Source organism: Myxozyma melibiosi (genome assembly GCF_037950935.1).
Source record: "Myxozyma melibiosi strain Phaff 52-87 chromosome Unknown BZA70scaffold_10, whole genome shotgun sequence".
In the NCBI taxonomy this organism is placed as follows: Eukaryota; Fungi; Ascomycota; class Lipomycetes; order Lipomycetales; family Lipomycetaceae; genus Myxozyma; species Myxozyma melibiosi.
This window is the reverse complement of record NW_027042924.1, coordinates 388,111-415,801: the sequence shown is the minus strand read 5'-3', so window position 1 is coordinate 415,801 and position 27,691 is coordinate 388,111. Positions and strand designations below refer to the sequence as shown.

General features: G+C 46.5%; 7 protein-coding genes across 7 annotated transcripts; 4 read left to right on the top strand and 3 right to left on the bottom strand.

Moving 5' to 3' along the window:
• Positions 1–152: 152 nt before the first annotated feature.
• On the top strand, positions 153–1,665 carry BZA70DRAFT_282321 (uncharacterized protein). Its single transcript, XM_064913255.1, has one exon. The coding sequence runs from the start codon at positions 603–605 to the stop codon at positions 1,422–1,424; it is 822 nt and encodes a 273-aa protein (XP_064766903.1). The 5' UTR covers positions 153–602; the 3' UTR covers positions 1,425–1,665.
• BZA70DRAFT_296713 (uncharacterized protein) lies at positions 1,666–4,104 on the bottom strand. Its single transcript, XM_064914534.1, has 2 exons — positions 3,685–4,104; positions 1,666–3,606 (listed from the first exon to the last, which is right to left on the bottom strand). Exons 1-2 carry the CDS (start codon positions 3,878–3,880, stop codon positions 1,685–1,687), a joined length of 2,118 nt encoding a protein of 705 aa, XP_064766902.1. The 5' UTR covers positions 3,881–4,104; the 3' UTR covers positions 1,666–1,684.
• Positions 4,105–6,944, top strand: BZA70DRAFT_296712 (kinase-like domain-containing protein). The gene is made up of 2 exons (XM_064914533.1): positions 4,105–5,033; positions 5,106–6,944. Exons 1-2 carry the CDS (start codon positions 4,154–4,156, stop codon positions 6,623–6,625), a joined length of 2,400 nt encoding a protein of 799 aa, XP_064766901.1. The 5' UTR covers positions 4,105–4,153; the 3' UTR covers positions 6,626–6,944.
• Position 6,945: 1 nt separating this feature from the next.
• BZA70DRAFT_307320 (karyopherin Kap104) lies at positions 6,946–10,152 on the bottom strand. Its single transcript, XM_064914826.1, has 4 exons — positions 9,921–10,152; positions 8,548–9,864; positions 8,379–8,489; positions 6,946–8,301 (listed from the first exon to the last, which is right to left on the bottom strand). Exons 1-4 carry the CDS (start codon positions 10,017–10,019, stop codon positions 7,069–7,071), a joined length of 2,760 nt encoding a protein of 919 aa, XP_064766900.1. The 5' UTR covers positions 10,020–10,152; the 3' UTR covers positions 6,946–7,068.
• Positions 10,153–10,203: 51 nt separating this feature from the next.
• BZA70DRAFT_282317 (uncharacterized protein) lies at positions 10,204–11,294 on the bottom strand. Its single transcript, XM_064913254.1, has one exon. The coding sequence runs from the start codon at positions 11,111–11,113 to the stop codon at positions 10,559–10,561; it is 555 nt and encodes a 184-aa protein (XP_064766899.1). The 5' UTR covers positions 11,114–11,294; the 3' UTR covers positions 10,204–10,558.
• Positions 11,295–11,468: 174 nt separating this feature from the next.
• On the top strand, positions 11,469–13,118 carry BZA70DRAFT_240595 (kinase-like domain-containing protein; the record flags this gene model as incomplete). The annotated part of the gene is made up of 2 exons (XM_064910506.1): positions 11,469–12,829; positions 12,926–13,118. The coding sequence occupies 2 exons, from the start codon at positions 11,469–11,471 to the stop codon at positions 13,116–13,118; spliced, it is 1,554 nt and encodes a 517-aa protein (XP_064766898.1).
• Positions 13,119–13,241: 123 nt separating this feature from the next.
• BZA70DRAFT_282312 (sulfate transporter family-domain-containing protein) lies at positions 13,242–16,949 on the top strand. Its single transcript, XM_064913253.1, has 2 exons — positions 13,242–15,031; positions 15,094–16,949. Exons 1-2 carry the CDS (start codon positions 13,439–13,441, stop codon positions 16,675–16,677), a joined length of 3,177 nt encoding a protein of 1,058 aa, XP_064766897.1. The 5' UTR covers positions 13,242–13,438; the 3' UTR covers positions 16,678–16,949.
• Positions 16,950–27,691: the final 10,742 nt, after the last annotated feature.

Sequence of the window (27,691 nt, the reverse complement as noted above, 5' to 3'; positions counted from 1 at the left end):
AAGGTTTTCGTCAGAACCTTAATACCGCCCCCCTCCTCCTGATTGGCCGGCGCCAGACAAAGTGTTAGTCACTCGCATAACCATCAAAACCGCGCGGCTCGCTGAGTCACTCTTAAGTCCTCTCGCCCGCCCGCCCCATCCAACCTTCTCCTCTTTCCTTCTCCATCCCCCAAGCCTTCCACATCACCAGAATAAGTATTTAGAAACTAGTTAATCATGGCTGCTTTCTAAATCTCGTTCTACTTCGGTCTCCTGCGCTCTATCTCAATCAACAAGCACTCTACTTAAGCTCTTAGCTTAGGAACCCCCCCCGTTTCCCCTAGCAACTCGCATTGTCTGGTCAGCATTATCTGCTAACCCCCTCCAACTACCGTCACCCGTCATGGCTTCCCTCTCAGAATATTTGCGACTTAAACAGTCAGCATCAACACAAACTACTCTACCTTCAGCAACTGTTCTCTCAGCAGCACAGTCTCTTTACTCCCCCTTCCGGTGCAGCGTTTGATATCGCCACTTTGCAGTTTCTCCAGAGTTCTGGTTATCCTTCTTCTATCCCTCAACAACTGCCTACCTCTTTCCCTGTTCCCATCGAGCATTCAAACATGGTTCTCGCTACGAAACAAGAATTCGATTCCGATCTCCTCCTCCTCCCCGGATTTGATCATCAGAAAGACAGCCAGTCGGCTATCTTCGATGATTCGGGTGCGTTCCCTGATATCGTGTCTATCCCCGTCGACGACGTGATCTCAGACGAATCCTCCCGCCGGTCCTCCGTCTTCTCTACCCCCCAGTTCGCGACCATCTCCCCCGACGACATCTTCGCGACTGGGACCCCTTCCCTGGAGTCTTCCAGCATATTTCCTTCTCCTTTCGACTCTCCTGATGATGCTTTTGAGAGTTCTCCGATGTTCGATTCCCACGATCTTGGAAACCCCGACCAGTGGCCTTCGCTATTTGGTGGTGATTCCAAGTCGAAGGTTGAATCTACATCGCAGAAGCCTCTCTCGACTCAGCAGGAGCTCCCCCCTTCGAAGGACCTTGCTCGCTCTCTCTCTGTTCAGTCTTTTGCTTCTGATTGCCAGTCCAGAGATGAGCGATCGGCTTCTCCCGAAGGAGTTATCGTTGCTTCCGATGGTTCTGTCGTTGGTATCTCTGAGCGCAAGCGCAAGCGCGTTACCTCTCAGTCGTATGCTCGCAGACCTCGGACTGAGCCTCTTCCTCCTATTGTTGTCGGCGACGCTGAGGACAGTGTTGCTGTGAAGAGAGCCAGAAACACTTTGGCTGCTCGTCGTTCGCGAGAAAGAAAAATGTTGCGTCTGACTGATTTAGAAGTACAAGTCGATGGCTTGGTTGCTGAGCGTGATCAAGCATTGAAGCGTGTTTCTGAATTGGAAGAGGAATTGAGAAGACTGCGTGGGTTGTGAAAAAAAAATCGTGTTTTTTGTTAGGATGGGTTGGCAAAAGTCTTTTATCTAGTTCTTGCTGTGGATATGTGAATCGTTACGATTCAGTTTTATTTTTATTAGGCTCAAGATTGGTACACAAAAGTGAGATTTCGTTGTTTTTCTGTTTTAATAATTTTGTTTTAGATCTGTGATTTATTGCTACAGTCATAAAATCAAGTTCCTTGTCACTTTGTTATAATGATATTTCTATTCTATACAAACACCTATCTTAAATCCCTTCAATCTCCAAATATAGCAGCAAATAAGTCACTAGGCGCCTTCGGTCGCTCTAGAGCCTCGTTGCGTTCTGGTTCAATATTTGTGGCTGTGGTGGTGATGGCATCCAAGTCAACCTTCAAATCTGCGTCTGCCGCTATGTTTTTCAACACCGTATCAGAAACCAGCTCCGTAGCACGCGGAGCAGTAGCTTTCATAGCAATTGATGTAGTGCCGCCATCATCGACATTCTCCAGTAGGGAAAGTGGAGGAGGCACCCCGAACCGCTTGCAAAGCAGCCTACTAGGCGACCAAAACTCCACCCGTCTCGTCAGACTTCCGTACATTCCCATTTCTGCTGCCTGCTTTCTCTCGTCGACTGGAGCACTGCTTGGTGCAGAGGCACTGCCGCCTTGTAGTATTACCACATCATCATCGGAATTGACTGGCATCTGGTTTGAGCTGGATGACGATGAGGAAGTAAATCGGTTGGCGAGCATGCCACTCAGAGGTTTGAAGAGCTCGGCTGATTTTTTGAACTCACGCAACTCTTTCTGCCAATCTTCCCTATCCATCGTTCCAGCCTCTCCATCCGAAACACCTCTCCTCCGTCCTGCCAGTGGAGACAGAATACGTTCGACGTCCACCATCTCGGCATTAGCCTCGAGATAGGTTTTGTAGCGCTGACGCTTATCCGGATTATCGCCATATGGCAGGAAAGCTGCCCTGGACAATGCCGCTAAAGCTGTGTCGCGTCCAATCAGAGGAATCAAATGGATCAAAGCGTTGTCATCTGGTACCGACGACTTTTGTGCACTTTCTGCCATAAGCCGATCCCGCTCGGACTTGGCAGGAGGCAAGTTCGTGTTTCCCGTCAACTTGACGAGTTTCTCTCGTTGCTCAGGAGTCATGAAATCAAAGACAGATTTCCCCTTGTTGGCCGACTCTCCAAGCAAGCGAGATCTATCCGCGGCAGAAAGCTGTGATCTATCTGATTTTCGCTGCTCGGCATCTCGGGCGGCATCTGGAGGCAGTGAGCTAGGTAGTTTCTGTCTTTCCACATGTTGACTCCGATATTCCGCTATCATCTTGGGCGTGACGATTGTATTTGGATCTTTCATGATCAGGATGCCGGAAACAAAGGACGAAGGAATATCTGGGGGGCCGTACTTGGCCATCAGACTGTTCCAGGAAGAAAGAGGAGGAGCTGATGATAGGACGAAACCGGATAAAGGTGGACGACCATCACTGCAATGCCGAGGCATTTTAGACAAAATTTTACTCGAAGTGTAGACCAGAGAGCTATTCCGCGCAGCTGTAGACGGCTTCTTTGCCTGCACCTTTTTCGCACTCTTCTTGGAACCAATGCTTTTGTCGTATTTGATAGGCTTGATCTCGTATGGGTCTTCGTCTTCTTCGTTGTCCTCGTAATCAGCTAGCACACCAGTACCTATTCCAGTACTCTTTTTCTTCGTTATAGTAGAAGCTGCTGGTAGACTGCTTTTCGAACCAGCAGCAGGAGACTCACCGGATTCTGCCTCTAACGAGCTCAGAAGAGACACAGGAGAATCTTCAGCGAACCCAAGCCCTTGCTTTCCTTGCTTGGTTTGTAGATGTAAACTAGCTGCCGCCAATTTCGGCGGCATCATGACCTTACGTCCCTCAATGACTGTTTCCGTTAGGGGCCCAATTCCATATCCTGGCTTCCAGCCCAACTTTCGCAACAGCGCAATCCCAGAGGACTCATCATTTGATTTAGCAAGCGCTATGATACCGAATAAGTCCTGTGCACCGGTGGCTGGATCGGCGCGTGATTTCAGAGATGATGCAGCAACCAGTGTCTCGTTTTGTCGAATATCCGCAAGATCCTCTTCGTCCATAAAGTCTTCCGGGGTGAGCTTTTTGCCCTTCCCATTCTTGGATATGTACTGAGAGGGTTGCCAACCTAAAAACAAAGAGCACAAGATTAGCATTGAGCTCATAAACCATGACAGTCCCTCAAAAGCAGTTTGGATAAACTTACCCTCCTTGGAGCCTACGGTATTGAAGTAGCCAGCAGAGAAACCGCCGGTGAAGGCACCATGGAAGCGCTTGCGGCCCTGCTCGTCTCGAGCGTCCTGTTTCCAGACTGGCGCATACTCTGAGCTCGACGACAGAGCCGTTCCAAGAAAGATGGAGTCAGCTGGCTGCTCAGTCGACAACGGCCGCTTGCGCGACATGCTACATCAGCCGGAAATCCAGAGCGAGTGGTTTGCTTTCGGGGTCGATACTGATCTGTGGGATCATATAACGAGCGCAGAGCATAGAATTGGGACTTGGTCGTAGTCAACAAAGAACCGGTTCAAGACTGCGCATTCCGGTAGCGGTTCAGTTCAGGTTTGGTTTGCAAAATGCTCCCACCACCCACCACCTCGCCCGCGATCACCACGCTTTAACCGACTCCTGTTCCTTGGCTCCCACTTCCCTTGATCCGCAACGCCAACTCACCAGCCATGGCGCCTTCCGCGCCATCTTCGTCGTCGCAGGCATCTCAGCCTCCGCAGACTCAGGTACCTCCTCAACTGCACCGCACTCATTCGTCTTCTTCCAAACGCCGCACGCTTGGAGACTGGGATCTCCTGAAGACCATCGGCGCGGGCTCGATGGGCAAAGTCAAGCTCGCGCGCCATCGTCTCTCCGGCGAGCTTGCTGCTGTCAAGATTGTCCCGCGCTATGTCCCAGAAGGTCAGCTGCAACGCCATAATCCAAAATACCTGCCCATCATGCGCGCGGGGCCGGACGGTGTTTCAACCGAACAGCCAAAGCTCTCATCCGACGAAAGCAAGGAAATCCGCACCATCCGCGAAGCCGCCATTGCTTCCTTACTCGATCATCGCTATATTTGCAGTCTACGTGAAGTAATGGCAATGACTCATCACTACTACATGGTGTTTGAAAACGTTGCCGGCGGACAGATGCTAGACTATATTATCTCGCATGGTCGTCTAAAGGAGAAGCAGGCGCGCAAGTTTGCTCGCCAGATCGCCTCTGCCATCGACTACTGCCATCATAACTCGGTCGTCCATCGCGATTTGAAGATTGAAAATATTCTTATTTCAAAGTCTGGAGACATCAAGATTATCGATTTTGGACTTTCGAATCTTTACTCCCCTCGATCGCTGCTCAAAACATTTTGCGGATCCCTTTATTTCGCAGCTCCGGAGCTATTGAACTCGAAGCAGTACATCGGTCCAGAAGTTGACATTTGGAGTTTTGGAATTGTACTCTATGTTCTGGCGTGCGGCAAGGTTCCGTTCGACGATCAGAGTATGCCAGCTCTTCATGCAAAGATCAAACGCGGTCACGTCGAGTATCCAAATTGGCTCTCGCCAGGTATGATTCAAGCATTTCGTGATTGCTTATTGCTTTTTTTTTGGAAGATTCTAACTCCCCCTTTTTCTACAGAATGCAAGAACCTGCTGTCGCGCATGCTCGTCGTCGATCCTAAAGCTCGAGCAACGTTGGCCGAAATCATAAATCACCCCTGGATGCTGAAAGGATACGACGGACCTCAAGACTCCTATCTACCAAACAGACGCCCGCTCACGTTACCCCTTGACCGCGAAGTTATCAAAGGGATGCATGGATTTGAATTCGGTTCTGACGCGCGCATAGAAGCAGAGCTCACGGCCGTGCTGGAGTCTCCAGAGTATCAGGCTGCTTGTCAAGCATGGTATCGCTCAGACGCAAATATATCTGGGGGTTCTTCCGGGGGTGGACACTTCAACGCATTCTTGAATGGGTCACTCTTCGATTCGTCTAGCGGCTCGCCAACTAGCGCACACACTCCAAGGAAAAAGTCAACCTTTAGCTTTGAGTTTTACAAAAAGCGTCAGTCCAATACGTCGCCATCGTCTTCGCAGGAAACATTGAACGAACGGTTCCCGGATCCAACGAATGCTTACCACCCCTTGATCTCAATCTACTTCCTAGTCAGGGAGAAACAAGAAAGAACAAGGAGACGACCTACATTAGAGACCGCAGGATCTACTCGATCTGTTCTAGCTCCTCTGGAGGCTCCTGTACCTACTGCTTCAAGTGAGTCTTCTGGAGCAGTACCACGAATGGAACTGGCTCCTCCTCCTGAAATAAGTAGCGGCGAAAAGCAACCTCGACTCGGGCGTCTCGAAATCCCAGTCATTCCGGTACCGGAGACCGCACACACGCATAGTCAGCCAACAGCTAGGACCGCGTTTCCGGGACGATCACGCAGCGTTAACCATGGTCACAGTGGGTACATACCCGATAGGTCTCGGTCTAACGTGTCGACATCTCCTACGAGCAACAAAGACAGCTATCCATCACCGGTACAGCCACAATACTCTCCAGTATTCAGTAGTTCTAGGCAGCATCATCCTACCGATCTACCGACTATTCCTTCAGAGTCTAATAGTCCAGATGAGTTTGGACATCCCACCCATTTGTCGCCCGGACACACTAGTCATGATCCTCACAGCGGTATGAACGTGACATCACCAACTAGTCCGTCGAAGCGTGATGGAATCTCTATTGGTGGAATCTTCCGCAGACTGTCCACTAGACGTCAACACCGGTCAAACAGCATGAGTACCGGTGGTCACAGCGGTGGTACGATTCCTCCCATGAGTCCCAGCGCAGGATCCGCATCCTCAGACGATGAGCGGCCACCTCCCTTGCCAACTATGGAGTTCAACGCCACCTACGAAGATCCGCCTACAGGAATTCCAGTACCCGGATCCCCTCAGCAAGAGAAACGTCATCCGGGGGTGACTTTTGCGCCCGACCACGAGACCCGCTCGGGATCGGGGTCCGGAAAACAATCTGGAAATGCGCCACAGTCTTTCATCCGCTTTGAGCGCCTGTTTTCAAGAGCTTCCAATCTCGGTAGATCCACATCGATCTCTGAAGGCACCTACAATAGACGAGGAAGTCGCGTGCTGAACTAAAACAAGACGGCCGTTTCGTCTCATTCGTGAAAAACATAATTTTGTATATATATCTACAGCTATATCGTCTTTTCTTTTCCTCACTTGTATTGTCGTGTTTAGAAAGACTTGACGGATCTATAAACTGTTCTTGGTTGTCATATTGCTTTTTTTTAGGTTAACATTCATGTTGGCGAGGATTGTTGAAGTCTGAGAGACTTCTTTTTAATTTCACTTCTCTATTTTTCTGGATTTGAGGCGATTAGATAGATCTACTTATCTCTGCAGTGGATCTTTCGGAGAATACTACACTATAGGATTTATATAAATATAGTTCCCTAGTCTTAATGTTTGTTCTATAAATTCTCGTACGAAGAACAGCTATTTGCGATTGATATCTATATAAACTATCTCAACAAAGAATTCAAAGTTATCAACTTTTTTCATCTTTACTCGATCGTAACTCATACATCGTATCTATCCCTCAGCGTTTGCCTTACTTCATCGGAGATCTGACTCATGATCACTTGATCCCAATCTCCAACTAAGCCCCTGTACCCGCTCAATATTGTCGAGAACATGTGCAGAAGCTCATCCGACGGCTCGGTATACATCCCTATCGCCTCGATAAATTCCGGCAGACAGCCCTGTAGACCATTAGGATTCACAACTACTATCTTGCACATTCCTTTGAATGCACTCTCTTTCTCGTCAGTATCGCGGATAATTCGAAGAGCCTTGCACCAGTAAGCGGCAAAAGTTTCCAGACGGGGCGCAATAACGTCCGGACACGATATTCCTAGTCGTCCAATTGTGATTGCAGCATTTTCGACAATCGTCTGCTCGACATATCCATTAACGGCCACCACAACCACCAGCTTTTCCATAAGTGGGGCAACATATGGCCGTACATCTTCTCCGAGTTTGAGCGCGATTTCGCCAGCCGCCCAAGTTGCATTATTGCAAACTGCAGAGCAGCTTGGATCACCTGAATCGATCTGCGGGATCAACTCTGTCATGATAGCAGGGATGTATGCTTTAATTACGTCAAAAGACCCAATAGCCATATCTCCCAGAAGTGCAAACGCACTTTGCCGAACTTCGTGAACAGGATCATTCAAGCAAGCAAGAATCATTTGCATTAATGGGTACTGTGATTGGTTGACGAGCCCGACGGAAAGCGATCCCAGACCCTGCACTAAGCCGTCTAGTAGATCCAAGGCGGTGACTATGAAGTCCTTGTCTGGACTGTCAAGAGTAGGATCATTAGAAGCCTCCTGGGCCATCACAAGATTATCGTGAAGGATCTTGACAGCACGCTGGAAGACTGGTTCAGCGTAGGGAGCAAAATGCTCTCCAAGGGCCGCCGTCACCGAGGAAAGACATTCGAGCAGTGGGAACAGATCAGTGTCATCATCACTGAGTTTCTGCCACCGTTCTATCAGAGGTGGTAGCAGGAGATCGATATACTCTTTGCTCTTCATTGCGTATCCGACTTTGTCTACCAAAGTCTGGACAGCGTCATAAAGAATGGCCAGGTTTTTGCTTTGATATTTGAGAAAGCAGAGCGTAAGGTTTTGCAAAATGTACATCAGATATGGAACTAGCAGACCACCGGCTTGGTCCGCAAAGTTTGCGAATCCGCTGCATCCTGCTTCCTGAACCTTCTTGTTGTTATCCAGACAACACTTCAATAGCTGTAATAGAAAAAATGATGAACGTCAGCAATGAGATAACCAAAATGCACGTGGACTAACGGCTTGGTGCAACATACCCCAGTCAAAACGGGAATGAACTCTTGTTCGTAGCCAATATCTGCTGAGCGGTAGCAGATCCAGCTGCTGTAACGACCAAGGGTCCAGCAAGTGATTTGTCGGATCGGAGCCTAGAAATGATTTAGTTTTCTGCCTTGTATATGAAATATCGCCAAAGAGTTTACTTACCACTGGATCGCCCAACGCTTGTACAAAGTATGGGATTACTTCAGGAAGGAAAGGTGACATTCCATCCACGCATCCTTCGGCAATTGCGCCATATGCAAGAATAGCAGCTTCGCGAACCGGCCATTCATGAGAAACAAGATTCTGCTTCAAAGTGGGGAGACTAAACTCTAGAATCCGCTCATGGTAACTGCTCGCAAAGATGTCGAGCGCTGCAGCTGAGCATTTTCGTAAGTTCCAGTCTGATATATCCATACTGTAGTCGTCATCATCTTCATCTTCATCGTCGTCATCATCATCGTCAAACTCGCCGTCGTCATTACCGGTTCCATTCCCTGATTTGTTGTTTTCAGCTGAGAAGTGGCTGGCATTGTGAGCGTTGCGTGATTTAGCATGCGTTGGCCGAATATCGGTAGCCTTGTCTTCCATTCTAGCGTCATCCTCTGCCATGCTCTCAAAACGCAGGATGTCCTGCTCAGAATAGACCATACATCTAAACAGAACAGGTAATATTTTTGGTAAGAAAGCAGAAACTTGGTTCCGCAATCTATCATGTTCTGCCAACCCAAGCAGAAACTCACAAGCCTCCAGAGCAACCTGTTCATCATCGTCACCCATGCAGTGTAGTGAGTAATTGACGATCCCTTCTAGATGTGGCACCAATTTTTCCTCTCGTACATCAAGAAGCATAACAAATGCCGTGCAAATATTTTTCCGCACATCTGGATCAGTATCCACAGCCAGCTGGAACAGAGTAGTGAGAAAAGCATCGATGTGCACAAACAGAGCCTGCGACATTCTCAGGATGAACTGGTTGAGACACACGATACATAGACTTCTGACCTTAGGCGATGGCGAACGTGCAAGCTCGATGAAGCGGGGGATCATGAAGGACAACACACGCTGGCCTTCCGGATCACTATCTAATTCAGAACCCGAGTCCTCGAATAGTTTAGCCAAAGCACTAAGAGCACCTTCTTGAACAACTGTATTGTCATGGTTCGTCATAGCCATGAGCTTCGGAAGAATATCGGGCCAGCTTTGAAAGGAGCCTTTGCTAACCACAGCACTAACCACGGAACCCGCGATGTTGCGGATCATAGCTACTGGTTGCGAGAGTCCGATGACAATGTTCTCCTTAATATATTCAATAACTGCCGGCTCTCTGGAAATGGCGTCGTACTGTGCCAAAACATTGTTCTTGAGCATGATGCCTGCGGAGGCACGCAGATGAATTTCGGCATCGCTGGTAGGAGTAACAAAGATGTTGACAAGATAGTTGTTCAGATCTCGCTGAGTACGACGAGCTTCTTCGAGAGTCTGACCAAAGTAAGTGTTAGTAGAGATATTCGGGGACAGCAGAAGGGTCTAATCACCTTCGTAGCCAATCCACGCAGGGTGTTATCAGGCGATAATGAATTGAGGAACACCAGGCGGAGTTGCTCCAAGATCTCGGGCTGAGGAGACCACGACATAGTGTGTAGCAGGAGTTATCAACCAACAGTGATCTAAACAGTTTATATTTGTGTCTCAAGTTCCACGGGAAAGTGTTGTATAATTAGAGAGGTTCCATAGGCACTTGACCCTTGCGACGCGACAACAGTTTTGTAGATTGGGAAGGTGGACTTGGGAACAGGAAAAAAAATCGTGAGTGCTGTAAACTCTAATTCTCGAGTAAGATGGCCCTCTTTCGTGTTCAGAACGGCAGCAGAACGCCATACCGCCGTCGTGTGCGGCAATTGATTTGAATGTAGATTTATGGGTTTACTAGTAATAGTACTGATAAAGAAATATTGGAGCCGTCCGCTGTTATCTAAGAAAGATAGAGCAGAATCCGACCTCCTGCAAGCCGGCGATAGCCCAGCAATAGAACTGTTTTGTACAGTAATAAATTATATAACATTCACATGTACACCTAACCCGAAAAGTACAGCATTTACCAAACTCCACAAAACAAGACATATAAACACGTAAAATACAGCCGTAGTAGACCGTCGTAGATATAGCAGAGACCCTAAGAGTCAACATCCATCATCAATGACTCTCTAGGCACAAGGAACGGAGCGTCAGCAAAATCATCAAGCTCTCGGTCCAACAGGCCATCATCATTCGCGGTCTCCTCACTCTCAGGCTCATCCTCATCTGTGAGCACAGCATCGTCCAGGTCATCGATATCCCTGGCACGCTTTTTGGCTGACATGTTTGAACGTTGAGCGTAAGGATTGACAAGCAGAGCAGAGTCGCTATTTCCACGTCTGGCAATCTCTGACTGAGACTGGGCTTTAGCCCCTTGCGCATCGTAGTGGGTCCGCTTGTAGCCGTCACTAACAGACTTGCGCACTTTCATACCGACTTGTATAAGAGATGCTTGTATGCTCGGAGGCAAGGCCTCAGACACAAGCCCCGGGGGAGAAGACGCGTAGAGAGCAAATGAGGGAGTCTGCGGATACAGCGAAGGGTCGGCTGAGTAGCGTCGAGAGACGGGGGAAGGAGATCGAGGAAAGGCATGAGTCGTGATGAGAACGCGTTTCGAGCGAGGATTCGCGGGTGCTGGCTTGGCCGACGACATAGTGAAGAGTCTGAAAGGTCTTATAAGCGTAAGCTCCCGCCCGTGAACTGTAAGAGAATATCGAAGACTCTTGTTCAAGCGGAAAGTGCGGGTTAAGGACGCGAAGCGAGGGGGTATTAAGGAGGGGAGACTTGGTGGTCGTGGCGCGCCTCCCAATGGCTGGCCGGCTCATGGGGCACGGCCTGCTCGTAAAATTTGTAATTCGTGACATAAGCACATACACGTGATCTATAGTGACAGCCTCTGCGGCTATCATCTTCTCGCTCATCCGCTTCTGCTGCTGCCCGTCTGCAGGCTGTTAGCAGAGCACATACTCACAATGCCAGACGAACCAGCCAGGAACGTTGAGTCTGCCATGGCTGCTCTTCACATCAATGCGAATGAGACGCCAGCAGCTCCCAATCCTCTTGCTTCAGTGCAAGCTGCTCGTGGTATTCGGCCGCCGGTGCAAATTCCCCCAGATGTTCAAGAACGCATTCGTGCCTTTCAGATGGCCCGGCAAAATCGCACACAGACGACTTCACGATCGACGACAATACCGCAGGAACCGCAACAGCAACAACAACAACAACAACAACAACAACAACCGCCGCAGCAGCTGTCCTCGCCGCTGTCGGCAGATCCGGAGAAGCAACTTCAGCTGCAGCAACTGCTGCAGGCCCAGCAGCAGCAAAAATTACAGCCGAAGTCGCTGACGGGACAGCAGTCGTCTCCTATTGCTAGACCTCAGCCAAAACTATCTCTCTCTCAGCGTCGCGGACTTGCGTTGAATGGCGCCTCTGGAAACCGACCATCCATGAAACTATCTTCCGATGATTCCTCGTCCTCTCCCGCCCCGCAGGCTTTACACGTCGACGCAAATCCGCAGTCTCTGATGAACTCGTTCTCTCAGTACATCGATGTCGCATCAGGAAGCTTGAACTTTGCTGGGAAAGCGTCTTTAGATGCTCATGGTATTAATTTCTCTTCCGGGTCGAGCTTTAAAATCTCGCTGGACGAGCTCGAGATCCTGGAGGAGATCGGCCGCGGTAACTACGGAACAGTCTCAAAGGTGAGACATCGTCCGACGAATGTCATTATGGCCATGAAAGAGATCCGCTTGGAGCTTGATGATAGCAAATTCCGGCAAATTGTGATGGAACTTGATGTTCTTCACAAGTGCATATCCCCTTTCATTGTTGATTTTTACGGCGCATTCTTTGTCGAAGGAGCCGTATACATCTGCATGGAATATATGGATGGCGGGAGTCTGGATAGACTTTACAGTGGAGGTGTTGAAGAGCCTGTTTTGGCTAAGATTACTGAAGCAGTGGTGCGCGGACTCAAAATCCTGAAAGACGATCACAATATCATTCATCGCGATATCAAACCAACAAATATTTTGGCATCGAGCTCAGGGGCGGTGAAACTTATTGATTTCGGAGTCAGTGGAAATCTTGTGGCTTCCATCGCTCGCACGAATATTGGGTGTCAATCATATATGGCACCAGAGAGAATCAAATCTGCCAGTCCGACTGACGCGATCACGTACACGGTGCAGTCCGACATTTGGAGTTTGGGCCTGACTCTTTTGGAAATTGCCAACGGATCTTATCCGTACCCTCCTGAGACATACGGTAATGTGTTTAGTCAGCTTAGTGCTATCGTCGACGGCGAGCCGCCCACATTGCCAGAACCTCGATTTTCACACGAAGCTGCAAGCTTTGTGAAGCAATGGTGAGTTTTGCATAAATTTAGCTGCTGTTGCTTATTACTTTTGATTGTGAGATATTTCACGTATAGGTCATATTTGCTAACGAGATTGCATATTAGTCTTAATAAGGATGCGGTATTGCGGCCAACGTACGGAAAACTGCTGGCTCATCCGTGGTTAGTAAAGTACCGGAATGTCGAGGTCGATATGGCGGGTTGGGTGAAGAGTGCGCTTGAAGCGAGAGCAAAGGGAAGTAATGTTAATGCGGTGCGTCCAGCACTTCATGCAGGTGGTGCAGGGGCATTAAAGTAGTTATGTTTTAATAAAGCGAATCTCTTGTCTGTACAGCAAGAAGCCAGCACATCGAAAACAGCTTACCACATATCGCAATAAAATCACGTAAGCACGCCGATTTGCAGATCACATGATTGGGACGTGCGCTGCCGGCCCCGACTTTTGGCGCTCGTTAGCGTGCGCCGTGGCGCGAATGATTCAATCACCGAGCGGCGCTCGTTGACGCTATCATCAGACTTTTTGATTAGCAGAAAACGATTTCTCTTCTTCTCCTCCTCCTCCTCCGCCCGCTTCTCTCTCTTCCTCATCCCCCCTCGCCCGACCCCTGCCTAGTCTACATGACCATGGTAGGCTCCGCTCCGTCGCTCGTGCCTCCCATAGAGCGTCCTCGGCCTCGCCGCCGCAGTCTGGCGTCCCACGCTCAGACCCATCTTCGCCTCGCCTCGATCACTTCATCTTCTCCTGCCTCTATCGAACGCGACCCCTCCACAGTACCGGCTGCTGATCTTCGCGGCTACACAGCAGAGATTGCTTCTTTGGCTCTTGATGACGCTTTTGCGCCCGTGCCAGTGCCTCCCTTATCATCCTCTGGAGAGTCAACATTAACCTTGTTGCTGCGCACCGCAAACGACCATCCTCTTGCCGATTCAGCATCAACTTCCTCCGGCTCATCGTCCTCTTCCCAGCCAGATCCTCTTTCTCTTCACTCCGACAACACATACAACGATGACGAACCGGCCGAGGATCAACCCTTGCTCAACGACTTATCCCGCTATGGCTCCGAGTTCGCTTTTTCTGAGCCCTCGGAGACCTCGTCTCGTCCATCCTTGCTCAGCCGTATTTCTTCCGCATCCTTTCTTTCTCGACGTCGGTCTTCGCAATACAGTCGAACCGTCTTTTTCAGCCGACCAAGACCGTTCATTAAGTCGGCCTCTCTCTACCTCCGAGATCACCGATCTGATTTGATGCTCCCGTTCAAATATATTCCCTCAGTTATCCTTGGAGTTCTACTCAACGTCTTGGACGGTCTGTCATATGGAATGATCCTCTTCCCTCTTGGAGAGCCGTTATTTTCTTCCCTTGGTCCTGAAGGTCTCTCGATGTTTTACGTTTCTTGCATCATCTCCCAGCTCGTCTATTCCGCCGGTGGCTCTGCCTTCAAAGGAGGCGTCGGTTCCGAGATGATCGAAGTCGTTCCTTTTTTCCATTCAATGGCCTACACCCTTCTTGCTCGGATCGGAGAAGATAAGCCTGAGTCAGTTCTAGCTACAACTGTACTTGCTTACGCGATTTCGTCAGTTGTTACCGGTTGCGTCTTCTTCCTCCTTGGCTTTGCCCGTATCGGATCGCTCATCGGTTTTTTTCCACGACATATCCTCGTGGGCTGCATCGGAGGAGTCGGATGGTTCCTGATTGCCACGGGCCTAGAAGTTTCTTCCCGTATGGACGGCAGTATGGTTTACGATTTGGAGACGCTGGAATTTCTCTTTCACCCAATGACATTTTTAAAGTGGGCTGTTCCTCTGGCTCTTGCATTTATTCTTCTCGCCTTGGAGCATTTGATCAAGCACCCTCTTTTGGTGCCAACCTACTTTATCGTTGTCTTTGTGGGATTCCACGTTCTTGTATCGTTTATTCCTGGGATCTCCCTACAGGCTTTGCGCGATCTGGGTTGGGTCTTTGTTAGCCCCGAAGCAAGCATGCCATGGTACAGTTTCTACGGCCTTTACAAATTCTCTGCTGTTGACTGGCCCGCGTTGTTTTCCACGATCCCTGCAATGTTTGCTTTGACGTTCTTTGGTATTCTACATGTTCCGATCAACGTGCCAGCTCTTGCTGTCTCGGTCGACGAGGATAAGGTTGACGTCGATCGAGAACTTATTGCTCACGGCATCTCTAATGCTCTCTCCGGATTGTGTGGAAGCATTCAAGTAAGTGCTATCGAATCACTCCAAGCTTTCTGGTTTTAGTATCTAACAATCCCTTCTTACAGAATTACCTTGTTTATACAAACAGTCTGCTGTTCATCCGAAGCGGGGCCGACAGTCGAATTGCTGGATTTATGCTTGCTATAGCAACCTCTGGAGTGATGCTTGCTGGTCCACGTGTGATAGGCATAATTCCTGTCATGGTTGTTGGAGCACTGATCTTTCTCTTGGGAATCGAATTACTGCGCGAAGCTCTATATGACACCTGGGGGCGCGTCAATCGGTTCGAGTACTTCGTTATTGTTGCAATCATAGTCTCTATGGGTGCTTGGGATTTTGTTTATGGTATCATCATTGGCATAATCCTAGCCTGTGGGTCCTTCGTTGTTGAGTCTTCTCGCAAGTCAGCTATTAAAGCGACCTACTCCGGTACGGTTGCTAGATCTACTGTAAGGCGTCATCCATTCCAGCAGCGTTTCCTCAAGGAAGTTGGTGATGAGATTTTTGTTGTGAAGCTCTCAGGATTTCTTTTCTTCGGAACAATCGTTTCTGTCGAAAGCAAAATCCGCGATCTCCTCGAGAATCCTCACAATGAACAATTCCGAAGAATCAAATACCTTGTCATCGACTTCAAGGAAGTGCGAGGCGTCGACTTTTCAGCAGCAGAGGCCTTCACTCGGATGCACCGACTTCTAGAATCGCGGAAAATTGAGCTCACGATGTGTGCTTTGTCTGATGACGTTTCTCGAGGGCTGCAAGCCGTTGGACTTTGGGAAAATTCCGATCCGGATAACGATATCCATATTTTCGCTGATCTAAACTCTGCACTCGAATGGTCGGAAAACCAGCTCCTTGCGGTATATTATCATGTCAGGGATCAACAAAAACTGGCAGCTATGCACAAGAATGGCAAACGATTCGAAAGCACTGTCACGCACTCTGAAATGCCTATTGAGGGAACTACGATAATTCAGATGAAGGCAAACGCGCTTATTTCTGATAACATGTTCAGCATGTCTTCTCCGCGTCAAACGCTAGTTCACAGGGCCAGTTCGAGTGCTATGCTCGCAGACCCCACTTTTGCTTACCACATTTCGCCTGATCATGTCTCCCATGAAGGAACTGCGGCAACCTCAGGAAGCCAGAGCTTGCTGCAGACCAACGAACAGGAGATCAATCAGCCGCTCACTCTATTTTTACAAATCATCGCTGACTTCTCTACTCAGCCATCTTCATTCTGGGCCCCGGTCATGACATACTTCAAGAGAGAAGAACACAAAGCCGGGTCCTATCTTTTTCACAAGGATGATGATGCTGATGGATTTTACTTGGTAGAGAAGGGAATTCTCAAGGCAGAGTACAATCTTGATCAGGGCAAATTTTATGAAGCGATTGTTGCAGGAACTACAGCAGGAGAGCTGCCATTCTTCTCTGAGACCAAGCGTTCTGCTAGCATGATGGTCGAACGTGATGCTGTTGTCTGGAGGCTTACTGCTGAATCTTGGCTGAAGTTTCTGAACGAGGCCAATAACGATCATGAAGCGGCGAATCGGCGGCAGGTAGCCTTGGAGCTATACAAAATTGCGATGAAATTAACTGCAGAAAGATTCAGCGCTATTACATCATATGTACTAACCTCGGCTGGCTAGTCTACATCTTCCCTCATTTATGCTAAAGCAGTTCAGTTTTGCAGATTGTTTTCATATTCCCTAAAATATTTTGTTCTTATGTTTTTTTGATTTTTTGATTCATCAGTATATATGTTCCAGAGGTCGGGGTTTGTCTTCGCTTTTCACTTTTACTGCTTCAACTATTTCTGAGGTTTTGGGAGATTCATTTTGCATTGTAGAGAATACATTGAAAGTTGGTGTGAATATGTATTCGGTGTTGATAACACAACATAGATGAGATCACAAAATAACTTTATACTAATCATTTGCAACAATAAGTACATACATCTACTCATACACAATCATAGGCCTCTTAGCCCTTGATTTTGTTCTCCATATCTAATACCAACCCACCATGGGTCTCCCTATGGCACAGTGCTCGAGCCGGCGCGTATAGTGCGCTGGCTAGGCATCTACTTCGACGCCAAGCTCAGATTTCAACATTATGCTCAACAGAGGCTGGAGCAGACAATGCGCTCGCTCATGTCTTTTCGACGGTTCGCTAGACCAACAGGCGGTCTCCCGCTCTCATCTTTTCGACAGCTCTATATTTCCTGCATCACTTCTCTTGCAGACTACGACACGGAGCTTTACTGGACTTATCAGAAAGCGGTGATCAATGAGAAGTTCACAGGGCTGCAAAACAAGGCGCTCAGAATGATTTTGGGCGCGTCCAGGTCCTCGCCAATTGCAGCGCTTGGAGGTGAAGCAGCGATTCCTCCAGCGACCATCAGACTAATATTCTTGTTTTTACCTTCTATCTGAAATATTGAACTTTTAAATCAGTTGATATCGAGATACGATGCTCTTTCCAGCCCACCCGGACGAGTCTCGCACGTCTCCTGTCGCGCCCTCCGGGAGATGGGACTAGGCTGGAGAAGTTGAACGCCTCCAGAGTCGATTGGACTACTTGTTGTGAACTTATCAGCTTTTTCTTCAACGCCCAACGACGACTGAGACGTTCAACGTTAGAGAATATCCACCCTGGCGCGTCCCGGAGATCTCCAGCAAGCTTGGGACACTACCGGAAAAGGAGATTTTGGAATTCATCGGCAAGGGCAGGGACATCCACACTCGCTCATTTTACAACACTGAGAACAAGGGTACTGGTTGAGATTTCAGTGTCGAATATGAAGGACGTCTCGTGCATGAAGAGCATGGCCTTTTGGGCTTCCATTCAGATATGTATTTTGCGGCGATAACGGCCTTAGCAACGGCCACAACTTGGACATCAAAACGAAGACTGTCAAATAAAACTATCAGCTTCCTGACGGATGCCCTTGCTGTCTTGAAACGCCTGGATAAGCCTCGGCGCGCCTCAAATTAACGTCAAGCTACTGTTATCTATCAGGCCCATCGATCGACTGTCTGAAACCAACACCAAAGTCTCTATTTATTGGCTTTGCTCTGCTACCAATTTTGAAGGCAGCAGTCATGCTCTTGGCTTAGCCATTCAAGCAGCCTCGTCGCCAGACCAGGTCAATCATGACTGTTCATTGCGCTTCTTTCAAAAGCTAGTCGATGATCGCGGTTTTATCAATGGAATGCCCTGTTTCGACCTGAGCTTTCAGCGCTTTTGAGGGCAAACCTCGGCTCTCTATTGACAAGCCCCTTGTGAATATCTCGCGCAGTGTTGCCAGCGGGATATTTAGCTTCCAAACTGGACATGGCTTCTTCAACAGCTACTTTGCAGGACATGATGGTAGAGAACCTCGTCCTTCTCCAGAGTGGTGATGTGAGATTCCACATCAGTCAGTTCAGCATGTGCTTCTCTTTTGTCGCGAGCGCAGAGATGAACGAGATAGCGGCTGTGAAGGTATCCCTATGGCCGAACGCACGCTCAACCGTTTTCTATGGACAGACAAAGGTCTTTCTGCACTTGCCAAGTATCTTCAGAAGACCCACTTCAGCACTGGTCACTGGTATCACCAGAAAAACTCTCTCAGACATAGCCGGAGGGATGTGTTATGGATCTATTTTTTGGTGGATTTGAGAGTGGGCATCGCCAATACAGAGGTGGAGGAGAAGCAGTGAGGATGTTGAGTAAAAGAAATAGCTGGGATAGTTATTATTGAATTATTTTCGGATGTTTATCTTTTATTTCAAAGAAGCTATAGTTAGTGAATTATGAGAAATTTTTCTGTGTTATCTTTGACCTGTAGATTATTTGATATTGAATTATATGTTATTGTTGATGAAGATGAATCTCTGTCTTAAGTCCAATGCAACAATTATGTTATGACAGATAAAGTCACACGATCTTAGAATCTATTCTGCTTTATTTAGTGGAGAAAAGGGAAGAAGTCCATTAAGACCTATGACTTAAGACAGATGTAATATTTGCGGATTCCAATCTTAAGTAATAAGACCAAATATCAACTAGGGAAAAGTATGTATTGAGCGTAAAGACTAGAGAATAAACAAACAGAAGGAGCGTCCCTATTATAAGGTGGCGCTGGACAAATGTGAGGTCACAAGACAAGAAGTGGCTAAAGACAAACTAAAGATAACAAAGTAGAAGTATGAAAGGTAAATGTAACGCTTCTCAACACATACTGAAAAACCCTTAATAATCAATAACATAATCAATAACAATAAACAATAATAATCAATTACTCATCACGAGTGCAGTGCAGAGCACATACACTACAACAGAGATGATTTATCATCATCATCATCATCAGAAAACTCAAAGAAATTTCAGAAATTCACGGATGTGAGTTCCAATTGGATCTCAGCAGTATAGCCGCTGTATTTATCCCTTTAGATCTTCGGTTCGTGCGCCGCTTTGGTGCTTTTCCTAGATAATGGCCTGATATTGAACACCTGCAATTCTCACCTTGATAATTTCAGCAAAAACGGTCTTGGCTACAAAATTTGTACTGAACCCCCCACTACAGTGGCACCAGGCTTATAACAAAAGAGATAAAATCCCCTGAGTATCATATATTGTGGACCTTACAGCAGCTTCTTCCATTTGCGGGAATGATAGAATAGAAGTACTCACTGGATAGGCTGTCCTCCACCTCAGGCGGGCATACTTGGATATCTCAATCAAGGAGATGAGAGATTGAAGGTTGGATTAGGAAATGTAGATAAAAATGATGGTTGATTGATTGATGAATCTATTTCAAAGTCCGTGTGCAACACCTAGGCTATGACAGACACGGAGATATAAATAATGTCGGTAGGATCAGTTGGGGACAATCTGTCATAATCTAGTCATTGTATATAGACTATATTAGAATAAATTAACATCGATCCCCTTGTACCGGCCCACCACTTGGAGTGACACATTTCCACATGAAACCTGATCTCTTCTCCTTCTCCACAACATCCCACACCAAACAACCATGGTATCCACTTTAGAGGAAAGTCGAGAACTCTCATTTATTGAGGCATCTAGAAGATGATGATGATGATGAATCTTTTTATTATAGTCTATTTGCAACAACTAGGTTATGACAGACTGTCTCCAACTTCTTCCGCCAATTTTTTATCTCCATTTTTCTAATCCAACTTCAATTTTTCCATCTCCCTGATAGGATATCCAAGTATGCCTGCCTGAAGTGGAGGACAAGCTATCCAGTAGGTGCTTCACTTCAACCATTGCCAGAAAGGGAAGGCGTGTAGTAAAGTCCATAGTATTATCCATAAAATCCGGGGGATCTCATTTCTTTCACCGCTTTGTTGTAAACTTGGTGCTACTGCAGTGGGGGGTTCAATATAAATTTTGCAACCAAGACCATTTTTTGCTGAAAATTATCAAGGTGAAAATTGGGGAGGTGTTCAATATTAGGCCAAAATCCAGGAAAAGCTCACAAGCGGGGCTCGAACCATGGATCTTAAAGGAGCAATGCAGCGGCCATACCGCTGGGCCATATCACTGCTCCTTGCGCACTCCTTGTAGCTGCGCGCTTCCATCCACATCTTTCTACAAAAAGAGTGATTACTCAACCACAACAAGTTAAATCAACTGGAACTATCTAAAATAATAAGGAGTGGACATTTCTGCATCCTTTTACAAATGTGCATAAAAAGAGCAGTGATATGGCCCAGCAGTATGGCTGCTGCATTGCGCCCTTTAGATTCTCGGTTTGAGCCCTGCTTGTGAGCTTTTCCTGGATTTTGGCCTAATATTAAACACCTCCAAATTTCACCTTGATAATTTTCAGCAAAAATGGTCCTGGTTGCAAAATTTATACTGAACCCCGCACTGCAGTAACACCAAGTATACATACAACAAAGCGGTGGAAGAAATGAGATCCACCAGATTTTATGGATTTTACTATAGACTTTACTACACACCTTCCCTTTGTGGCAATGGTTGAACCGAAGCACCTGTTGAAAATAGTGTTCCATTATGTAGCAGGATCAAGAGTTTCCTTGGAGGGAACTGAAACCCTAAGGAAACTACTGATGATGATGATGATGATAATAAATCTCTGTTTTATGTCCGTTGCAACAACTACGTTATGACAGATTAGCACCTCTTTCACCACTAAATAATAAAACAAAATAGATCCTAAGATCGTGTCACAATAACAAATAATTCAATAACAAATAAATCTCCAAGTCAAAAATAACACAAAGAAACTTCGCAAAATTCACTATAACATGCTTCAAATCAGAGATAAAAAATCCAAACAAATTCAATAATAACCCTCCTAGCTATCAACTTCCTTATGAGACCTCACTGCTACTCCTCCTCCTCATTACTGGCGATCCCCGCTCTCAAATCCACCAGAAAATTGATCCATAACTCATCCCTCTGGCTCTTAGTGAGAGACTTGTGCTGATGATACCAGTGACCAGTGCCAAAATGGGTCTTCTGAAGATATTTGAGGAGTGCAGAAAGACCTCTGCTTGTCCATAGACTGCGATCGAGCGTGCGTTCGGCTATAGGGATATCTTCAAAGGCACTCTTCCGTTCCTCTGTGTGCTTGGAACATGAAAGAGGCACATGCTCAACTGACTGCAGTGAGTCTCCACACCAACAGTCTGGAGAGGGACGAGGCTCCCTGCCATGTCTTGCAAAGTAGCTGTTGAAGAAGCCATGTCCTGTGGGGGAGCAGTGATATGGCCCAGCGGTATGGCCGCTGCATTGCTCCCTTAAGATCCACGGTTCGAGCCCCGCTTGTGAGCTTTTCCTGGATTTTGGCCTAATATTGAACACCCCCCCAATTTTCACCTTGATAATTTTCAGCAAAAAATGGTCTTGGTTGCAAAATTTATATTGAACCCCCCACTGCAGTAGCACCAAGTTTACAACAAAGCGGTGAAAGAAATGAGATCCCCCGGATTTTATGGATAATACTATGGACTTTATTACACCCCTTCCCTTTCTGGCAATGGTTGAACTGAAGCACCTACTGGATAGCTTGTCGTCCACTTCAGGCAGGCATACTTGGATATCCTATCAGGGAGATGGAAAAATTGAAGTTGGATTAGAAAAATGGAGATAAAAAAAAAAAATTGGCGGAAGAAGTTGGAGACAGTCTGTCATAACCTAGTTGTTGCAAATAGACTATAATAAAAAGATTCATCATCATCATCAGGTTTGTAGGCACAACAAGAAATTGTGAATTTCAACACCCTTCCTTGACTCAAACCTCATTAACCAAATTGCAACCCTTCCTGAATTTGACAAACTTCTGAACACTTAAGTTCTTGGTAAACATATCAGCGATCATATCATGAGTACTTAGGTACTGGATCTTGGTTTCACCAAGCTTGACTTTCTCTCTGACATAATGAAAGTCAACATCAATGTGCTTAGTTAACTGATGATGTGCACTATGCTTAGACAGAATAATAGCAGATCGATTGTCCTCATAGATAGTAACTGGAGTGATATTGAATCCAAGATCTCGGAAGAGCATCTTAAGCCAGATCACCTCCTTAGAACAATGATACAGAGCAACATATTCTGACTCAGTGGAGCTACCAGTAACAAGGCCCTGCTTCTTTGACTTCCATGTAACAGCAGTACCATTAACGGTTGTAACAAAGCCACCGGTAGATCTGCGATCTTTAACATCATCAGCCCATGAAGCATCAGAGTAGGCCTTAAGCACAACTCCACAGTTCTTAGGATAAATTAGTTTGAGACTAGCAGTTCCCTTTAAGTAGCGCAAGACACGAACAGCAGCCTTCCAATAATACTCAGTAGGATGAATAAGATTGCGAGACAATACAGACACTGCATGTGAAACATCAGGCCTGACTGTACTTTGGGCAAAGAGAAGCTTTCCAACTAATGATCGATATTTGGTAGCATCACACAGCGGAGAAGTGTCAGGATCCTTTCCAAAAGTAGGTTGCATAGGAATGTCAACTGGATATAGATCACCATCACTGAAATCTGACACAACACGATTGATGTAATCTTCAAGATCAAGCGATATAGCATCTGGGGTCTGAGTAATCCTCATGCCAAGGAATGTGTCTGCAATTCCCAAGTCCTTCATCTCAAAGGCAGACATCAACACCTTCTTAATAGCGGACAACTCAGACAGATCATTGGCAGCGAGTAAGAGGTCATCAACATACAACCCAATCATCACAAGACCAGAAGAACTTTGCTTAGAATAAAGACAACCTTCAGCACGGTTCTTAAAGAACCCAGCATCGACTAGCACACGATCAATAACATTGTGCCACAACATAGGAGATTGCTTCAATCCATAGATTGATTTCTTCAGACGATAGACCTTTCCAGGATATTTATCTTCAGAACCAGGTGCAATCTTCATGGGAGCAGTGATATGGCCCAGGGTATGGCTGCTGCATTGCTCCCTTAACATCCACGGTTCGAGCCCCGCTTGTGAGCTTTTCCTGGATTTTGGCCTAATATTGAACACCCCCCCAATTTTCACCTTGATAATTTTCAGCATAAAATGGTCTTGGTTGTTGCAAATTGTCTTTGCCAGTGGAAGTTCCAGACATATTGAAGTTGTCAGAGTTATCCATTGATGATGATATTCCTTAAGTGTGCTTTGATAGATAATATGATATGTTGTTGATTGAATGATATGTACAAAACAAGGGAGGGAGCTGGTCAATATATAGACAAAATAAGTTCATACAAAATTTATACAAAGTTCTTCAAGTATCATCTGATCAGTCATCTGACCAGTCATCTGATCAGTCATCTGATCTTTCCAGATCATTCCAGCTCCTTCCAGATCCTTCCAGCTCCTTCTAGCTGCTTCCAGTTCTTTCCAGTTCCTTCTGGTTCCTTCCGGTAGATTCCAGTTGCTTCCGGTCCCTTCTAGCTGTTTCCAGTTGCTTCTGGTTCCACCTAGTAATTTCCTTAGGGTTTCTGTTCCCTCCAAGGAAACCCTTGATCCTGCTGCATAATGGAACACTATTTTCAACACTCCCACTTTTTCCATTATTCAGTTCATTCCCATCATTGATCTCAGCTTTCCAAATTGCTCTCTTGCAATTCCTTTGGTCAAAAGGTCTGCAACCATATCCTTGGTTCCACATCCAATAATGTTGATAATGCCATCAGTGATTGCTTGTCTGGTGAAGTGATAGCTGACATCAACATGCTTTGTTCTCTCATGGAACTGTGGATTCTTTGCCAATTTGATTGCTCCCTGATTGTCTTCTGCGATTTGAATCGGCCGGTGTGAATTCTGGCTCATGAATTCATAAAGTCTCTTCAGCCAAACAGCTTCCTGAGCTGCTAGCTTCAGTGCCATATATTCTGCCTCTGTGGTTGACAAGGCAACTGATTTCTGGCGCTTGGATTTCCAACTCACTGCTCCACCTCCAAGGACAAAGACATATCCTGAGGTTGATTTCCGCTCATCAATATCCATTGCATAATTTGCATCTGAGTAGCCGGTAAGTAAGTTGCCATGGTGTTTGCTGAAGGTGATTCCCATGGATGCCGTTCCTTTGATATATCGCAAAATTCGCTTGACTGCTGTCCAGTGCTGCTTTCCATAATTGGAGTTGAATCTGGAGACTTCTCCCACTGCATTTGCAATGTCTGGTCTCGTCCCAATAGCCAAATAATTCAGGCTTCCAACAGCACTCTGATAGGGAATTTTCTCCATTTCCTTTTCCTCAGTCTTGGTCTTTGGACTCATTTTCTGAGAGAGTGTAACACTCAAATCCACAGGCGTTGTGACAGGGTTGCTGTCTTGCATATTGAAGGTTTTCAAGACTTCCTCAGCATATTTCTTTTGACAAATTGTGAGAGTGCCTTTGGCTCTGTCTCTGGTAATTTCAATCCCCAAGAAATAGCTTGTCTCACCCATATCAGTCATCTGGAACCTTTTGCGCATGTTCTCTTTGAACTTATTGATAGAGTCCAAATCCTTGCCAGTAATTATCAGATCATCAACATATACAGCAAGCAATAGGTTTGATTTTTTGCTTCTGTAAATGCCATAGTCATCGCTTGACTGAGAGAAACCGATCTGTAGCAAGTAATCATGCAGCAGCTCATTCCAGCATCGTGGTGCCTGCTTCAAACCATAAAGACTCCGCTGTAATCTCCATACTTTCTTGCTGTTCTGAAAATATCCTGGAGGAGGCTGCAAATAAATTTCCTCTTCCAATTTTCCATAGAGAAAAGCAGTCTTTGTTGAAAATAGTGTTCCATTATGCAGCAGGATCAAGGGTTTCCTTGGAGGGAACAGAAACCCTAAGGAAATTACTAGGTGGAACCAGAAGCAACTGGAAACAGCTAGAAGGGACCGGAAGCAACTGGAATCTACCGGAAGGAACCAGAAGGAACTGGAAAGAACTGGAAGCAGCTAGAAGGAGCTGGAAGGATCTGGAAGGAGCTGGAATGATCTGGAAAGATCAGATGACTGATCAGATGACTGGTCAGATGACTGATCAGATGATACTTGAAGAACTTTGTATAAATTTTGTATGAACTTATTTTGTCTATATATTGACCAGCTCCCTCCCTTGTTTTGTACATATTATTCAATCAACAACATATCATATTATCTATCAAAGCACACTTAAGGAATATCATCATCAATGGATAACTCTGACAACTTCAATATGTCTGGAACTTCCACTGGCAAAGACAATTTGCAACAGTCTTTATGTCCATCTGATGAATATGGTAGTCATTGATAGCAGTATGAGCCAAAAGGATCCTGATTGATTCAAATCTGACCACTGGTGCAAAGGTCTCATCAAAATCAATTCCATATTCTTGAGTGAATCCTCTGGCAACAATCCGAGCCTTGTATTTTGTGAGCTGGCCATCCTTGCCATATTTCTTCTTGAAAACCCATTTGGAAGTAATTGCTTTTCTCCCACTAGGTAGTTCACTCCATCTCCACACTTGATTTTCTTGTAGAGAATTCAGCTCGTCCTCGCAAGCCTTGCTCCAGTGTAACCATTCTGGGCTTGCCTTTGCCTGCTGAATTGTCACTGGCTCTGCCGTATCTTTTGTCCTGACTGCCCATGCTTGAAGACTGAGTGGATCCTCAGACTCACTTCTGTCGCTCCTGTCGAGAATCATTCGATCGCTGTTGATCCTGTTGCCGTCGAGCCTTCGTTTCTTTGAATTTTCTCTGATGAATCGAGCATCATCGCCGTCTGACTCTTCTTTGTCGAGATCCATCTCATCGTCTTCCTTATTGTTGTCCTCATAATCGTAGTCATTGAAATCGAATATTTTGAGAGTGCCCTGGGAATTTCTTTCATCCCTTGCAATTCGCTGTCTGATTCGTTCCTCAATGGCGTCCACATCACGGATTTGCCGTCTTCTCGGCCCTTGGTCCTCATTGCGAGTAACGACTCGCATCTCTCTTTGATTTTCCTCCAAGTCGTGATCAATTTCCATGTCTTCAGACTCCTGAGCCTCGACCGACTCATCCTGAACATCCTCAGCTGGTTCATCATTTTCTCTTCTCCCACTTGATCTATTATCTTCTGATGATAGAGCACTGGATGGATGATGAACTCGAGGCCAAAAACCAATACTGGCTCCAAGTTGTTCAACTGTAACTTCTGAAGATCTTTCCAACCCGCTATCCAAGCGTGCAGGCTTGTACCAATCAAGCCCCAATGTTGTCTCATCGAAGACAACATCTCTGGCAAAAGTTACCCCTCGTGATGGGATATAAATCCTGTATGCCTTTTTGTTTGCAGCATAGCCAACCATCACTCCTCGGATTCCTTTTGGGGAAAACTTGCCACCAGCCTGAGTTTTCGATTTGTGAATCCATGCCGTACTTCCAAAGACCCGGAAGTAGGAAACATCAGGCTTCCTGCCAAACCAGAGCTCATAGGGTGTTGTGTTGGGCGCTATAGCTCTGCTAGTGATCCGATTTGCGACATGAACCGCGCATTTGATCGCTTCTGGCCAAAACTTTTCCGGCATTTTTGCCTCGATCAACATGCTCAATGCTTTCTCAATTAAAGTCCGATTCATTAGCTCAGCGACGCCGTTCTGTTGAGGAGTCTCTGCAACAGTAGTCTGGTGCTCAATTCCTTGTTCATCCAGGAATTTCTCCAGATCTTTCGAGGTGTATTCGCCGCCATTGTCTGACCTAAGGGTCACCATTGTCTGTCCTAGTTTGTTGCTAGACTGACGAATATACGTCCTGATAGCCTCTGCCGCGTCCGACTTATTTTCCAAGAAGTAGACATTCACATAATGTGAGTAGTCATCGATCATTGTCATGAAATACTTCTCACCAGTCAAGGAATTGTAGACTGGTCCACAAACATCGGTATGAACGAGTTCCAGTGGACGCGTCGTCTTGGTAGTGCTTTCCTTGTATGGTAGTCGATGAGATTTCGCAGCAGCGCAAGTATTGCACTTGCAACTTGAGATGTGAGTGTCAAGACCTTTGACAGTGCTGTGTCTTTGCATCTGCTCCAGGATCTGATCAGAGACATGTCCGAGTCTCTGATGCCATATAGAACTGACTGCATTGATTTTGTTGATATCAATTTCAGCAAACTGTCCATCAAACCGGCACAGCTCTTCGAACTTTGAGCG

What these genes read in the sequence shown, in the direction of transcription:
- BZA70DRAFT_282321 (XM_064913255.1), top strand. Translation starts at nt 603, where the DNA reads ATGGTTCTCGCTACGAAACAAGAATTCGATTCCGATCTCCTCCTCCTC.
- BZA70DRAFT_296713 (XM_064914534.1), bottom strand. Translation starts at nt 3,880, where the DNA reads ATGTCGCGCAAGCGGCCGTTGTCGACTGAGCAGCCAGCTGACTCCATC. An exon ending in TACCGTAGGCTCCAAGGAGG is followed by an intron (nt 3,607 to 3,684) that starts GTAAGTTTATCC and finishes CTTTGTTTTTAG; the next exon opens with GTTGGCAACCCTCTCAGTAC.
- BZA70DRAFT_296712 (XM_064914533.1), top strand. Translation starts at nt 4,154, where the DNA reads ATGGCGCCTTCCGCGCCATCTTCGTCGTCGCAGGCATCTCAGCCTCCG. An exon ending in TCCAAATTGGCTCTCGCCAG is followed by an intron (nt 5,034 to 5,105) that starts GTATGATTCAAG and finishes CTTTTTCTACAG; the next exon opens with AATGCAAGAACCTGCTGTCG.
- BZA70DRAFT_307320 (XM_064914826.1), bottom strand. Translation starts at nt 10,019, where the DNA reads ATGTCGTGGTCTCCTCAGCCCGAGATCTTGGAGCAACTCCGCCTGGTG. An exon ending in AAGCGTTGGGCGATCCAGTG is followed by an intron (nt 8,490 to 8,547) that starts GTAAGTAAACTC and finishes AATCATTTCTAG; the next exon opens with GCTCCGATCCGACAAATCAC. An exon ending in TCATTCCCGTTTTGACTGGG is followed by an intron (nt 8,302 to 8,378) that starts GTATGTTGCACC and finishes TTTCTATTACAG; the next exon opens with CTATTGAAGTGTTGTCTGGA.
- BZA70DRAFT_282317 (XM_064913254.1), bottom strand. Translation starts at nt 11,113, where the DNA reads ATGTCGTCGGCCAAGCCAGCACCCGCGAATCCTCGCTCGAAACGCGTT.
- BZA70DRAFT_282312 (XM_064913253.1), top strand. Translation starts at nt 13,439, where the DNA reads ATGACCATGGTAGGCTCCGCTCCGTCGCTCGTGCCTCCCATAGAGCGT. An exon ending in GATTGTGTGGAAGCATTCAA is followed by an intron (nt 15,032 to 15,093) that starts GTAAGTGCTATC and finishes CCCTTCTTACAG; the next exon opens with AATTACCTTGTTTATACAAA.